The sequence below is a fragment of the Trachurus japonicus genome, chromosome 13 (assembly GCF_045865225.1).
Source record: "Trachurus japonicus isolate A0001 chromosome 13, Traja_1.0".
Lineage (NCBI taxonomy): Eukaryota > Metazoa > Chordata > Actinopteri > Carangiformes > Carangidae > Trachurus > Trachurus japonicus.
The window spans coordinates 8,619,557-8,635,132 of NC_140919.1; the positions used below are offsets into that span (position 1 = coordinate 8,619,557).

At 41.7% G+C, this 15,576-nt stretch overlaps 2 protein-coding genes across 7 annotated transcripts in view; both read left to right on the forward strand.

Moving 5' to 3' along the window:
- The window catches only part of usp32 (ubiquitin specific peptidase 32), a 100,324-nt gene extending 97,761 nt beyond the window's left edge, over positions 1 to 2,563 (forward strand). For all 5 annotated transcript variants that reach the window (XM_085794757.1, XM_085794759.1, XM_085794758.1 and 2 more), the window contains one exon: positions 84 to 2,563. The gene's annotated coding sequence lies outside the window, so the exon portion shown is untranslated. The remainder of the gene's footprint in view (positions 1 to 83) is intronic.
- A 4,110-nt stretch (positions 2,564 to 6,673) lies between these two features.
- On the forward strand, positions 6,674 to 14,602 carry LOC146975381 (tyrosine kinase receptor Cad96Ca). Of its 2 annotated transcripts, none has more exons than XM_085794781.1 (11): positions 6,674 to 6,776; positions 7,792 to 7,885; positions 8,843 to 9,080; positions 9,208 to 9,346; positions 10,672 to 10,770; positions 11,487 to 11,647; positions 11,735 to 11,872; positions 11,994 to 12,102; positions 12,478 to 12,577; positions 13,185 to 13,284; positions 14,347 to 14,595. In XM_085794781.1, the coding sequence occupies exons 1-11, from the start codon at positions 6,737 to 6,739 to the stop codon at positions 14,458 to 14,460; spliced, it is 1,332 nt and encodes a 443-aa protein (XP_085650907.1). In that variant the 5' UTR covers positions 6,674 to 6,736; the 3' UTR covers positions 14,461 to 14,595. The 2 variants fall into 2 exon arrangements, with proteins under 2 accessions (XP_085650907.1, XP_085650906.1); XM_085794780.1 differs by having other exon boundaries at positions 6,675 to 6,776; positions 11,991 to 12,102; positions 14,347 to 14,602.
- The last annotated feature ends 974 nt before the right edge of the window (positions 14,603 to 15,576 follow it).

Sequence of the window (15,576 nt, forward strand, 5' to 3'; positions counted from 1 at the left end):
CACTGTCATAACCATGACATTACAGCTGTCATAAACATCAATGAATACTTATGTCAGTCTTATGAACACCTATTCAAGTAAAGCGTTACTGTATCTTTTAACGAAGGTTTTATAAACGACGGCCGGCAGCGCCACAAAGTTTCAGAGGAAAGTCTCACGCTACCTCATCGCTTCTCGCAGTCCGTCGGCCAACACACACACACACACATACACACATTCAGACAGTATTATTATTGATAATAATGATAATAATAATAATAATAATAATAATAACAATGATAATTAAATGCTTCCTTCCTGTCTGTGTAGGTCACATGGTACACACATTTCACAAGCCCCGCCCCCTCCTCCGCCCCACACACACACACACTCACAGGTGTCCATGTGAAATTAGACCTTTTTTTTTTGTTGTTGTTGTTTGCCAAAACTCAGATCAGAGGTGGTTTTGTGTCCACAGCTGCTCTGGGTTAGCGTAGCGTAGCTTAGCTTAGCATGGTTAGCTTAGCTTAGCTTAGCTTAGCACAGGTGCCATGACAGTAACACAGTGAACAGGTGACGCTTGCTTTTTTTTTTTTTTCTTTCGACTCTTGTTTTTATATTAAAAGAAATATATTTTTATTGTTTTAAGGCGACTTCAGGAGCCGCGGCAGGGAGGGGCGGGGTGGAGGGGGGGGTTAGCCAATCGGAACGCAGTCAGGACGCTGGTGATGCCTTCACTGTCCCACTTCACAATACGACAAGGATTCATGCACTGGTTTATAACCCGGTGATTAATCTGAATGTTTATTGACATCGTAAGTAATACATTGATGCAGGCTCACTATTTGGCAAGATCAAGTTTATGTGTAATTGATTAATATAGTGAATTTATTATAGCTGGTAAAATGAGATGTATTGTGGTAATTTTAATTGATAAATAATAATGATTTGAATAGTGAGCCTGCACCAATTTATGAAAACATGTGTAAAGCGTCAATAACCTGATTATAAACTGTTCATTCACATCTGAAGAGAACCCGTACGCCCCCTGAACGCAGCACAACACACGACAGAATCAGAACCAAAGATGTCTAGATGTCTTCTTCTTTACTGTCTGAACCCGGCTCCTACATTTCCCACAATGCATCTGAACTGCCAAAATCAGGAAATCCTGTAGAACCTCTTCCTCTTCCTCCTCCTCCTCCTCCGCTCTGATCTGGTCGTTTCCTATGAGCAGCTGATGGAGGGAACTGTGTGGTTTATTTATTCTTCGGTTGCCGGGGGAAACGGAGACTGTGTTCAAATTCAAACGCACCTTCCTGTTAATTAATTGATTGATTAATTATTAGTAAATTTACTCCTGATATGAAACCGCTCAAACATTTCACGTTGTGTGTGTGTGTAGGACATTTCCAGAGTTAAGACGATCGATCGGTGATGTCACAACGTGCCACCGGACGGTTTAAATTGTTCACTGTTAATGAGATGCGTGACATCACTGGACCCATGTGACATGTTTTCTGCTTCGTGTTTAATCTGAACTCAGTTCCTGTTTAATTTGAAGGTGTGTGCATGTGAGTGTGTGTGTGTGTGTGTGTGTGTGTGTGCAGGGCTCAGTCTAATCACTGTGAACGGACGCTCGGCTGCTCTGATGGGTTTTTGTTTGTTTCCCCCCCGCCGCTCTGTCCTCTTGGCCCCGCCTCCTTTTTAGCTGCTGTATTTATGAGGAGGCGGTGGTGTCATGGCCGACGTCCGTCACTGAATGAAATGAAACTTTATTTTGCAAAAAGAGTACGTTTGTTGAACAAATGGAAAATGTACATAGGAGTGATATTTATGTTTGCCCGCCCAGCTCTGAGTCTCTTCCTGCTCCATCCTGGCAACGAACCTCCGCGCTCCAACGGCGTTTTGCTTTTTTCGCGTTCGCGTTCGACGTCGTGTGGCTCAAAGGGAAACTGTTGGTTTAAAGGTGCAATAGCCGTCTACTTATTTTCCTCTTCTTCTTCTTCATCTTCATCTTCTTCGGCTGTGGGCGTGGCCTCAGACGGCTACGCGTGTGATGCTAAGCTAACCACACCTGTAGCTGAACGGTCGCGGTTGATTTCAGCACAATTCTCATGAATCCAGGAACAAAGATTTTCCGAAGAACTGAGCTGCGGGTGAACAACATACGTCCTGTAAAATGAAAAAAAATTATATATAATATCTAAGCCCCTCCCACCCGTCTCCAGAAGCCCCGCCCCCTCTCCACCCACCAGAGGAATAGTTCAGTGTTGCAGGCGATGCAGTCGACTACTGAGCTCCGTCAGTGTCTGTAGCCTTTTTATTTAAGTCGGAACCAGACGTGTTAATTTAAAGAACTTTTTTTTTTTTTTGTAAGGTGTTTTGCTGAGAGGAAGTGACATTGCACTGACATGAGAACATGTACATACAAATGTGTTTTGTAAATAAGCCAATGAAAACTATGTATTTGAATATGAACTGTACAAAATACTGTACCTGTAGTTGTATATGGAGTGAAACCGTTGATCTGTAACAAAAAATACCCCCGAGAAGCAAAATTAAATTCTGCAGAGGAAATGACGACGATGACGAGAGACTGGAGCTGGTTTTTATGAACGTACTAACTAATCCATGCAGGTTGTGTAGTTTGTGTGTTTAGGAACAAATGGAGCAGGTGACCAACATCGGTTCATCTGATTGACTGCACCAGAAAAGAAACGCTGAATCAATCCTCAAAATCCTCAAACAACAATATAATATACAGTCAGCACATTTGGGTAAATTTGTTCTTAAGTCCCACTCACACAGTTTTTACGAAGGCTGTGGCGTTCACAAATGTTTTCTTGTCGAGGTTTTGTTCGTAGCTAAGAACAAAATCTACGCACACTTAGGAGTAAGATCTCTAATCCTGTTGTATTAGTGCAATGACAATAAAGACTTCTACTCACACATTTTAGAGCTGACACTTGCGCAAAAAAAATTAATGATTATGTTTTAGTCTGTTCTGCATTTGTATAATATTATATGTTTCTAATAATAATAATAGAAAATTTATTTCAATTTTTCTTTTTTAATTGATTTGTCATTATGGGGTGGTGAACGTAGATTGATGAGGAAAATAAGAACTGTATTGAATGGTGAAACATTGAAGGGGGACTGAATACTTTGTGTACCCACTGTATATTATATAATAATACAAACCCACACATTCAGGATATAGAAACATTAATAGGAATAACTAACATCTTTCATATCTTCTCCTACAGACTTTTCAAAAATGATCAACTCTGCTCACAAACAACAGGAAAATGATTGAACCTAAATTAAGCTTCAGGATAGATAGATAGATTTCATTCAGTCATTCTACAATCAATTGACTGTTGTCTACACTACAGTCATTCCACATCTGGAGGACAAGGACATGCAGAATATCATGCAGCCGTAGGGATTAGAGCCAGGACTTGACCAGATGTGGAGGTGTGGTGTTTACAGGCCGGACTGAAGGTTTGCTTTTGCACCTGTTGTTCACTTTACCTCCTGAATTCACCTAAAATCATACCACAAATGTGAAGCTCATAACAATCAAACTGTATCATGAGCAGTTTGATTTGATTTTTATTAAGATCACCCATTAGCTGCTACACCTGGTAGCAGCTACTCTTCCTGGGGTCCATTAAAAGCCACATAAAATAATCAAACACACATGAAACAAGACTAAACTTCCAAATAATATGAAAAGCTGCATAGTACAACAATAATTATAAAGATGATAGTAATTAGACAGACTGGAAATCAATCAGATGTTAAACGTCTCTATGCTATCTGCTATCTGGCATTGTCTTTTACTGTAAGTTATTTTTTAAAAACAGTAACCGTATCTATACTTCTGTACTGTGCCAACAAGATATGGCTCTATATATAAGACTGTTTTTTGCATTGAGCTTGATTTCACAGTTATCGTTTGGATTCAATTTTCACTATCAAAGGGAAAAGGATTAGCAGATGTCGCAATGCTGAAATGCTACACCAGCCCAGTGAACCCAAACACTGCTGCCTCTGCCTCTGGTTAAACTAGTTTCTGTCCCCCCCCCCCCCCTCGTGTGAAGCATCTTCGTGTCGGAGAACAGAGGAAACCACAGTCAGGGTCTCTGCAGCCACTTCCCAGAATCAGCTCCTGCTCTGCTGCTGAAACGAGTCTGTGACCTATGAAACAATGCAGACAGGTTTTTCTCTGAACCCGCACCAGCACAGTTTAACCCTCCAACAACAAATGCAAAAAAGATCTTACAATAATAAAAACATGGGTTGTGTGTTTGAAGATCAGCCTGCAGCAATCTGTGCTCCACACTAACATTAGTCACCACACACACACGCACTTACTAACTGTTGTTTCTTTACTATTGTGTTCTACTTTATTTTATTATAATACACTGCTCAAAAAAATAAAGGGAAAACTTAAACAACACATCTTAGATCTCAATTAATGAAATATTGCAGTTTAAAATCGTTATTCAATATATAGTAGAGTGTGTTGAGAACATAAAAATGATCAATGTAAATCAAAATGATCATCCCAGGTTGATTTCACACAGTGTTCCCTTTATTTTTTGAGCAGTGTATATTGTGCAACAGGAGCTAAACTTAATGAGCTGCAGGAAGATGTTGCTTCCACTTGTCAGTTCAATACACCTTTAAGATAATATTTATATTAAAGCTCAGCCACTTAGAAAACAGTCAGCCAATCAGTAGAGAGGCTCAGAGCATCCTCTCTTCTTATTGGCTGACACTGATTTGTTGTTACTAGAGCTACTGTAAAACTATGCTGAGATTGTTCTTTTTTAAATAATTTTCTGGGTGATCCAATAATGTTTCAGGGTGGGCGGGGCCTTTAGAGGGTGACTGCTTAGTTGTGACATCACAAAGTGACAGGAAGTCCTGACGGCTGGTTTTAAGGCTCAGTTTCTGAATACAGGCTGTGTGCATTTCTCTGTGGACTGAGGCTTTGATACTTTCACAGTATTAATATAGAACCTAGAGCTGCTTTATAATCACACTACACATGGACATCTACCTTTATACTGTATGGAGCATTAACACAAACATCTACCTTTATACTGTATGGAGCTTTAACACAAACATCTACCTTTATACTGTATGGAGCTTTAACACAAACATCTACCTTTATACTGTATGGAGCTTTAACACAAACATCTACCTTTATACTGTATGGAGCTTTAATACAAACATCTACCTTTATACTGTATGGAGCTTTAACACAAACATCTACCTTTATACTGTATGGAGCTTTAACACAAACATCTACCTTTATACTGTATGGAGCTTTAACACAAACATCTACCTTTATACTGTATGGAGCTTTAACACAAACATCTACCTTTATACTGTATGGAGCTTTAACACAAACATCTACCTTTACACTGTATGGAGCTTTAACACAAACATCTACCTTTATACCGTATGGAGCTTTAATACAAATCAATCTTTATACTGTATGTATGTATATTTTAATATCTTCGGTCAGTCTAAAGCAGCTCCACCCAGTCGCTTCCTGTATTTAGTAAGTGTGAATGTTTAGTTTGGGGGCAGTCGATGTGTGTTTGTCGGGTCAATTGTGCTGGATGTGATTGTGGCATCGTGCAGCTCAAACCACCGGCTGTACGTCTTCATTTCCTCTTCTTGATCTGTGGTTAACACACAATGCTGCTGCTGCTGCTGCTGCCGCTGCTGCTGAGACGTCGTGAGGTCAGAGGTTTGTACTAAAGAGTCAGAGCAGCAGAGCCAGAACAGACCGACACAGAGCTGGTTCCAGACCAGTCAGGATGGATTTATTAATCAACCCGGAGCTGATCAGGAGTCACAGGTGAGACACAGACTCTGAGCGTTCAGACATTGTTGTTGTTGTTGAAGTTGTTTATTATAGTAGGATAAGCCCCTTGAGTTGTCACAACTCGTTTACGAGGGGGTCCTACACAAAAAAACATCAAGACATAACACAACTCAGCACAATACAATGAAAGGAAACAAGACAATACAATACAGACAATAAAACAAAATAAAATATAAAAACAGACAAGACAGACATATACAAAAATCACTTAGACAAAATTGCAACCAGAGTTTGAACAAATATTAGATGAAAATAAAAATATGGTGACAGAGTTAATGAAAGCAGGAGCAGGGTGTTTCAAAGTAGGTGGATAGGACTTGATTAAAACAGATTAGTGATTGCGATGATCTGATACCTACAGGTAGATGGTTCCAGTCGTTTGGTCCTTTGAACATGAATGCTTTTGTACCTATTGATTTCCTATTGTGAGGCACTGCAAAGTAAGGATAAGTAGATCGCCTGGTTTGATAGTTAGATGTAAGTTGCACAAAATACTGTTTTAAATAAGGCGGGTAATCATAATAAATACATTTAAATATAAATTGAAACCAGTGTATCTGTCGTCGAGTATGAAGAGAAGAGAAGTGAAGAGACTGGTACATTGAACAATGGTGAGTATGATAAGGACAATCCAGTATAAATCAGCAGATTCTATTGTACACTTTGTTAAGAGGAGCTAAAACTGCTACAACATTCACCGTGTTGTAATCCATCATTTAGCAGAAGCTGATTCGTCTTATTATTGATTAATTTGATCTGATCTGATCGGCGTCTTGTTGTTTTTCTGCAGCCTCAGTCTGACTTTCCCCTGCTGACTGACCTTCACCTCCTCGTATTGACCTCAACATGTCGTGCGTTAACGCCACCTCCGAGGTCTTCTGTCCAGGTGAGCAGAGATGGACAGAGTACTCAACCCCAGTACCAGTGGTGGACAGTAACGGAGTAAATTTACTTGAGTACTGTACTTAAGTACATCTCCAGAGGATTTGTACTTTACTTGAGTATTAGATTTATTTGGTACTTATTACTCTTACTTGAATACATTTCCAAGACAAATATTTTTACTTTTACTCGAGTTAATTTGTAGCCAGGCTGAAAAGTACTTGTTACTTTCAGGTCTGCTCTTTTTTTTAAATTCTAAAATACTACTGAACACAAGCTGTGTTTGTCAGAGAAGGAAACCCTAACCCCTAAAAGCAGCACATCAGTGCAGCTACTTTCAAAGAGTTCATTCTCACTAACAAGAGTTAAAAGCTCCTTACATTCATTTACAAACAATTATAGTCATTCATTGATGTGAAAAATAAGAGATTTACTCTTACTCTGGTCAAAATTTACTAACCCCGTTACAAGTAAAAGTAGCTCAGTCGACATGTTACTCGAGTAAGAGTAAAAAAGTACTTGCTTTTAAAGGTACTTAAGTATCCAAAAGTACATGCTTTTAAATGTACTTTAAGTAAAAGTAAGAGTAAGAGTACATTTCTTATTTTTCACATCAATGAATGACTAATTGTTTGTAAATGAATGTAAGGAGCTTTTAACTCTTGTTAGTGAGAATGAACTCTTTGCTGCTCAGCTGCACTGATGTGCTGCTTTTAGGGGTTAGGGTTTCCTTCTCTGACAAACACAGCTTGTGTCCAATAGGATTTTAGAAAAAGACCTGAAAGTAACCAGTACTTTTCAGCCTTCCTACAAATTAACTCCAGTAAAAGTAAAAATATTTGTCTAGGAAATGTATTCAAGTAAGAGTAATAAGTACCAAAGAAATCTAATACTCAAGTAAAGTACAAATCCTCTGGATATGTACTTAAGTACAGTACTCAAGTAAATTTACTCCATTACACTGCAGTGTGTTGTACCTGAGTGTGTTGTCTTGTTGTCTTGTTGTCTCGTCTCTTCAGGTGAGGCTCCGTGGCTGCTGGTCTTCATCCTCACCGGGCTCCTCTCCTTCGTCGTCCTCGTCTTCACGCTGATTGGAGTCGTGTGTCTCAGGAAGTAAGAAGTTAAACAAACCTGTTCATAAAAATACAACATGTAGCGTTCAAGACGAAAATCACAAGAGCTTTGTTTTCAAACGTCAACACATTAGTTTCACACATCTGATTGAAATTATGCAGCTGCTTCCTCCGAAACACCATCAAGTGTGTGTGTGTGTGTATAGACTAAACAATAAATAGAAGTGTAGGTTTAAGGCTTGTGACCTGATAAAAATCCTGATCCTGATCCAGACCAAGATTCTGTAAAATAAAAGTCTCAATTAAAGTCGTAGAACAACTTGATCCATTATACTCATTATACCCTAATCCAGATCTGGAGATCAAAGTCTGGATGAGAACCAGAACTGGGATCTTGATCAGTATCTGGATCATGTTCAGGATAAAGTATCTGGATCTAGATTATGACCTGGACTTAGATTTGAAACTAGATCAGAATCAAGTTCTGGATCGGCATTGGGATCTGGTTCAGCATAATGTATCTGGATTTGGATCAGAATCGGGCTGTGGGTTTATGGTTAGGATAAGGATCTAGATAAGGCTTAGAATCCAGATCTGGATTTGGATCAGGATAAGGAATCTAGATCAGGATCCAGTTTTTGATCTGAAACTACTAGATCAGGAGGATGCACCTATACCAAGATTGAGATTGGGATCTATTTTAGTATTATTTATCTGGATCTGAAACAGGATTAGTATGAGAGTCACAATGTAAGATTGAGGTTAGGATAAGGATCTCGATCAGGCTCTGAGTCCAGATAAGGGAATTAGATCAGAATCAGGATCTGGATCAGGTCCAAAGTTTTGACTCTGAATGGTCACAAACAGTCACTTCCTGTTGGGATAAAAAGAAACTAGTTCCTGCTGAACAGTAGCGTGTTAACACCATCAGTACTAACATGAGATTCTTGTCTTATTGTGAAGATGAAATGGTTTTACTTGCCACGTGTTCTTGCAGGTATTATTCTTTGGTCCGGACCGTTCGGGAGCTACGGGGGAGGAAGTTGATGCTGAATCCTGCTCCTCAGGTGGAAGCTCCCCTCCGGCCCGTGAGGCCGGTCCCAGTGGTGGAGCACCTGGAGCAGGTGGAGGTGGAGGAGGAAGAGGAGGAGGAGGAGCTTCGTCTTCAGGCGCCGCTGCAGAAGAGCAGCACGGTCCGGACCTCGTCCAAGAGGCTGTGGAAAGGTCTGCAGCAGGTACTGGTGGATGGGTTTCTGTCTCTAGTCGGCTGATCGTGGTCTTCTGGTGTTGTAGCCCCCCCCCCCCCCTCCTCTCTGTCTGATGAGATGAATAATTCATGATTGTTTGTGTCGTCTCTCTCAGGGTCCTCGATTCACCAAGTCGGACCTGAACCTGCTGCAGCTCATCAAAGCCGGGAAGGAGGGCGTCTTCTACCAGGCCAGGATGAGCAGGGGGACGTGCAAAGGCCACAACATGTTCACGTGCAAGATCAGCAAGGAAGGTACAGCTGGACTGGGTGTTGGTTGTTGTGGAAAACTTTTAGCTGTTTGCTGTTGGTGAATAATGAAATAGAGACTTCTGCCGGCGACATGCTTTTATTTCCTTGCAAGGAAAGGTCAGTTCTAACCCGAGCGGTGATGGTAAAGAAAAGACAAAGAGAAATGGGGAGACCTAACATTTATACCTGAGGAACACCCCCTAAGGTGTGTTCCACACCCCCTTTGTCTGCTGCAGGGGTCGACCCCATACTCATACAGTGTTTTCAACACTCTTTTGTCTGCTGTAGGTCTCGGCACCGACCCCCGAGGGTGTGTTTCACACCGGGGGCATCCTACAGGGTGAAGAGGTCTAGGTTAAAATACACAAATGGGTAACAAAAAAAAGGAGTTCTGATACCTTGGGGGGAAAGCAGGGTGTGGGGACATCTCAAGTGATTAAAACAAAGGAATATTCAAATTTACCATTACATCGTCTGGCTGTCCCCCCAGCTACCAAAAATAGATTGAAGCACTCCTTTTTGCCCCTCTCCATCCGGGCTTTAAATGCCACAGAGAAGAGGAGGTGCTTTCCCTGCCACTTTGCTGCTTTTTGCATTTCTTGTATTTATACTTGGAGTTATTGTTTACTATTTATTATTTCTATTTATATCCATTCGTTACAAATTTACTTTACTGCTGAACCTTTGCTGCTTACATCGTGAACATCTTAAATGTTTTTACTGTGTATGTCCTATGTTGTTTAAATGTGATGCTGAATGTCTGTTGCATCCAAATTGCCCTACTAGGGACATTTAATAAAATGACTTGACTTGACTTGGACCACAGCTGGATCACAGCTGGACCACAGCTGGATCACAGCTGGACCACAGCTGGACCACAGCTGGACCACAGCTGGACCACAGCTGGACCACAGCTGGACCACAGCTGCATGAACAGGCCTCAGTCTCAATAATTAGTGACGATGTTTTACTTTGTCACTAAGTTTCATATTTGAGGAGATTTTCCAGAAAAACTTTGTCCCAAAACGATTCACATCAAACCATGTCTTGCTCTGCTCGTGGTTGCTATAGCAACTTGAGTTTGACTTCAGTGTCTGTCTTACGTGACTTCAGGATCAGTGTCAGAACCGGGATCTGGTTCAGGATAATGGATCTGGATCTAGATATGAATCAGGATCTAGACTGTGACGGGAACTGGGATCAGGATAATGGACGTGGATCAGGATCAGGATCTGAATTGGGCGCTGTTGTTCTCCACTGATTGTATCAAAGTTTATATTTTCTTTAGGACTCTGGTTTGACCTCTGACCTCTGCGTGTGTCCTGCAGGAGTCCGTCCCAAACACGTGGACATGGAAGTTTCCATCATGAGGAAGCTGATGCACCATAAGAACATCCTGCAGCTGCTGGACTGGAACACCACAGAGGGTGAGAGGCTGCTGTTAGAGACCGGATGTCTGACTGTTAAGCCGTTTTCCCACAAAAGTTAGCGGGTCGACGCGGGTTTTTTAAACGCGGGTCGACCCGCTAACAATCGGCATTTGGCCCCTTTCCCATTGACCAAAATGAGCAGAGTCTGACCCCCCGCTGGGGGATCAGACAGAGCATAAACCAGTCGCCCCGCTCTCATCCGCGGTGCAAAACACAGTGTCATGACACAGCCGCCTGCCGCGGAGTGTCCGTCCGCCGAGGCAGATGAGGCATCTGGCTGACCTGGAGCACCAGGACCGCGGAGGACAGCGAGTCCTCAGCGGCACAACACGTCAGTTAAACAGACTGTCGCTTCTTTTTTTTTCAATCGTCTTTGATCAGTGTTCTTTGCTCTTTTGATCCCAGTCTGGAATGAGAGCAGAGCTTTGTTTTGGTACGTGATATGAGACACGACCGGCGCGATGACATGGCGGCACGGCGTGATCACGTAAATTAGCGGGTTGACGCGGGTCTGGCGTTCCCACTGCAAGCCGATCGGAGCCGAGCCGATTGAAAGCGATTTTAACCCGTGTCACTTGCCGAGTCGTTTGACCGGCTCAGTGCGCCTTTCCCACTGCCACCAAAAGCCGATTGTTAGCCGGTTTAAACAGGTTTTTTGACCAGTGGGAAAGGGGCATCAGAGACCTGATGTCTGACTGTTGTTCTCCATCCAGAGCCGTTCATCCTCATCATGGAGTACGTGAGCTACGGGACCCTGAGGACCTTCTTGCAGACCAACAAGGGGAGCCTGAACTCAGACCCTGAGCTGCAGAGCCTCCTCACCATCGCCTCCTACCACATCGCTTTGGCCATGCAGCACCTGCGCTCCAAGATGGTGAGGTCTACTTCCATTATGTCACTCACCATCCTCCCTGACCAATCACAGTCCTCCATGCTAAATGTGTGCGTGGCTCCCCTGCAGATTGTCCACTGTGACCTGGCCCTCAGGAACATCATGGTGAACAGGTTTCCCTGGGAGGTGAAAGTGGCCGAGTTTGGTTTGGCCCGAGACCTGACGCGTTTGACAAGTCGCCGCAGCACCCGCTGGAGGAACCCCCGGGTCAGACACACTTCTCATTACTTCTCTTCTTGTTTTTCTTCTTTAGTCTAAGTTGAACCCACCTGCTCCTCAGTCTTTTACTTCCTGACTCTCTCTCTCTCTGTTTCTCTCTGAGCAGCAGCGAGTGCCGTTGCGTTGGTATCCACCTGAGTACTTCAAGAACAACTACTACAGCTTCAAAGGCGACGTGTGGGCGTTCGGCATCGTGCTGTGGGAGATGCAGATGTTTGGTGAGTCCAGGATCAGGCTGGTGAAGGTCACAGAGCTGATCCATCTGCTGCAGGAGAAACTCTGGACTTAACAGCTGCTGGTCGCTCAAATTAAAGACACATTTAAACCACAGTGGAGAAAAACCCAGGAAGCTCAAACTTTCACTCGTCATGTGAAAGTGAAGCCACCTTTAAACATAAAAAAAAGAAAAGCCAAAACAACCAGAGAGTCTCTGTGTGGCCACAAGGTGGAGCCAAAGCCTGACTCTGAGGTCACTGAGGTTAATTCTGATGACACAATGAAGAGACTCCAAACTCATATATTATAAAGGGCCTCAGTTTAATGTTGAAAATCAACTTAACTGGTGTATTTTATTTTGAAATGGATATTTTCAGGAACATTACCGTACCCGGACCTGCAGACCTCGGAGGCCGTCATCTACCACATCTGTATCGGCCACAAAAACACCAACCCTGACGGCTGCCGACCAGAGATGTGAGTTAAACAGAAGAATCACTATTATTATACAATTTATGTATTTTTTTGTCTTGTTTTGTTCTTGTCTCCTCTCTGTTTGCCTATTTGAAGTCTTGTTTGTATGGTAGCCTACTGTTATTTGTTTAGTCACCCACGTTGCACCTCTGTAGTATTTGATTGTATGTCTTTACACTATATGGCACTATTAAAAAAAAACAATAAAAAAATCCAACCTGAAGAATCACTCACATTTAGATTTATCAAACGTTTCTGCAGTGTTTCACTCACTGTTGTGCTGAGAGAATAAATAAATGAATAAACTTTATTTACACATCACAGCAGCTCAAAGTGTTTTACAATAAAAACTTTGGTTTAAAAACAGTGCTTGAGTTAAAACTTCATGTTAAAGTCGAACCAACAACAGTTTGTGAGATCAGAGATCGGCCTTTACACTGATCGATCAATAATCATCATAATTAATCAGTGAAACATCCTGTGAAATGCGAGTGAGACTTTTAGGTCCAGTTCCAGGTTGACCTCTTCTACAGATGTGTTCTCACATACATACAGTATACATGTCTGTTGCCATGACGACGCTCAGCTGGTTCTGAACTAAACCCCACAGGCTTCACATCATGCGTGACTGTTGGCTGGAGCCGTACACACTGAGGCCGTCCTTCAGCAACATCGTCCACCTGCTGGAGGACATCATGGAGAACGACGCGGTGAGAAACACCTGGAGACACTCCGCTTCACATTATTGATTATTGATTGATTGTTATGTCATTGTGGTAGGGATGTCACGATTACTTGTTTTGACAATTAATCGTGGTATTAAACGCCACAATTAATTAATCGTAAAGATTCCAAAAAACATGATGGTAGAACCGTATCGGCAGATGTGCGCAAAAATAAAGGTAAATGCTCAGATACTGGTCCATTTATCTAACGTAACATGATTTGGTAGGAATTTAAATGTTAGCGTGTCATTTTTAATAATAACTAAAAAAAGCAAAACAAAAAACGATTAAAATAAACGCAAATATTTGGTATAGATAACAATTTATGACCTGAAACACTTCCCCTGGGGGATTAAGAATTGGTCATATATTAATAGATACTTGAAACATTTTGTATAAATAATGAGTAATGTAATTATATTTTGACTGTATTTGATTTTACACATTCATAGTGTTGTGAAATTAATTAGTGCATATTAATAATCGTGATAATCGTAATACCGTGATTATTTCTCTGACAATAATCGTACCAAGAAAATGTATGATCGTGACATCCCTACTTTGTGCTGAATCAGGAGCTAATGGTTTTTTGAATTACGTTTTTAAATTCCACCTGTACAACCCTGTACAACCTATAAATATGATCATGTGACTTCCTGGTTTTGTGTTTGGGTGTTTGTGCGCACGACATGAGGTTGACTGTTGTTGGAGCATTTAGACACAGATTAAATCTAGTTCCAGACTGAAGGAGACTTTTAATGCTGATTTCCCCCTCATATACATAAAGTAAAACCTCTGGAGATTATTTCCCAGGATGCACCAGTTTGTTCTGAACAGCTTCAAGCTTTTCTGGCTCTGCTCCATATGCAACCTCAGTCCAGTTCATTGAGACCAGCACAGGTGGATTTAAACTCATCTTCAAGAGTCCAGGTGTTAGTCGTCTTTCATGAGTCTGAAGATGAAGCCATAATTCTGACTCAAGGCCTCATTGAAGCTCTGTGATGCTCAGTTGTCGTGTTTAACTGACAAACGTCTGTGTCTCTGCAGGACTACGTGGACGTGGAGAGTCCTCAGCTGCTGGTGAAGGACGAGGCCGAATATCACGAAGCAAAAAGCCTCCGAGCCGCCAGCGTCACCGAGGAGGAGAAAAACACTGTTTAACTAATTCACTGTTCATGTTCAACTGTATAGACAGAACAATAAACACAGCTGGAAACTATGATATTGAATGGACGGTCAATATAATGAACTTACATGTGGTTTTATACATTGTATTTTTATTGAATCAAATAAAACAGTTTTATATGTGATGTGCATTTCTGCTTTTTCTCCAAACCGATGTAGAGCAGCAGAAAAATCATACTCATGTCATGTTATATGTTAAAGCACTGTTAAAATTGGGTCTGTTGGTAGTCAAAGTCCTCTGACACTCAAGGCTCTGTCACATGCAGCTCATGAAGCAGCTGTATTAACCACTGTGTCGAGGCGTGGTTTTGTCACGTGACTAGTGGTGTTCAAAGCCACAATGTAGCATGTAGTAGGTTTGATTCCTGACAGAGCTGAGTGTTATTTAGCTCATCAGTTAAACATTTTAAGTGAGATCACAATTTTCAGCCTATAACATCTTTTAATCTGTGGGCTCTTTAGACTTGTTTTAGGATAGAATATGGTTCAAAATGTCAGACCAAGTATAGATCAATAGCTTTCTACAGTCAGATGAGCCAAATAAGAAACATTGTCTTCAACATGAGTTCATGTTTATTTTATACTTTATTGTGTCAGCTTCAAACCATACAGCCATGTAGCAAAGTTGAACAGGAATGTGCACGGCAAATCAAATCCCAAACAATCCATGAACCAATGAATGACATGTCTCGATTCCACTCGATGTCCTACTCTGTGCACGAAGAGATGGCAGGTATGTTGTGTTTTTTGTTTTTTTTTGGGGGGGGGGGGGTGGGTCAGAGGTGGGGAACACCAGAACACCTCTGAATTTGCACAGCAGAGCCCATGACAACACACTCTGGGCGCTCTGGTGGATTAACGGTTAAACCACTCAACAATTATCTGAAGTTACTCTCTCAGCTCTAGAAACAATAAATCATGGAAAAATCAATAGCCAGAGCAGAAATCATTAGAGGAATAATGTTGATGTGGAAAGTGAAAGTGATGTGGGATACGTGTGGGAACCAGCTCCTCCAGGAACAGAGGAAAATGAAGCAGCAGATAAAATATCAAAACCAGCAACTCTGAGGGAAAACACTGACATATCCACAG

What these genes read in the sequence shown, in the direction of transcription:
- LOC146975381 (XM_085794780.1), top strand. Translation starts at nt 6,737, where the DNA reads ATGTCGTGCGTTAACGCCACCTCCGAGGTCTTCTGTCCAG. An exon ending in GTGCAAGATCAGCAAGGAAG is followed by an intron (nt 9,347 to 10,671) that starts GTACAGCTGGAC and finishes TGTGTCCTGCAG; the next exon opens with GAGTCCGTCCCAAACACGTG. An exon ending in AGCACCTGCGCTCCAAGATG is followed by an intron (nt 11,648 to 11,734) that starts GTGAGGTCTACT and finishes GCTCCCCTGCAG; the next exon opens with ATTGTCCACTGTGACCTGGC.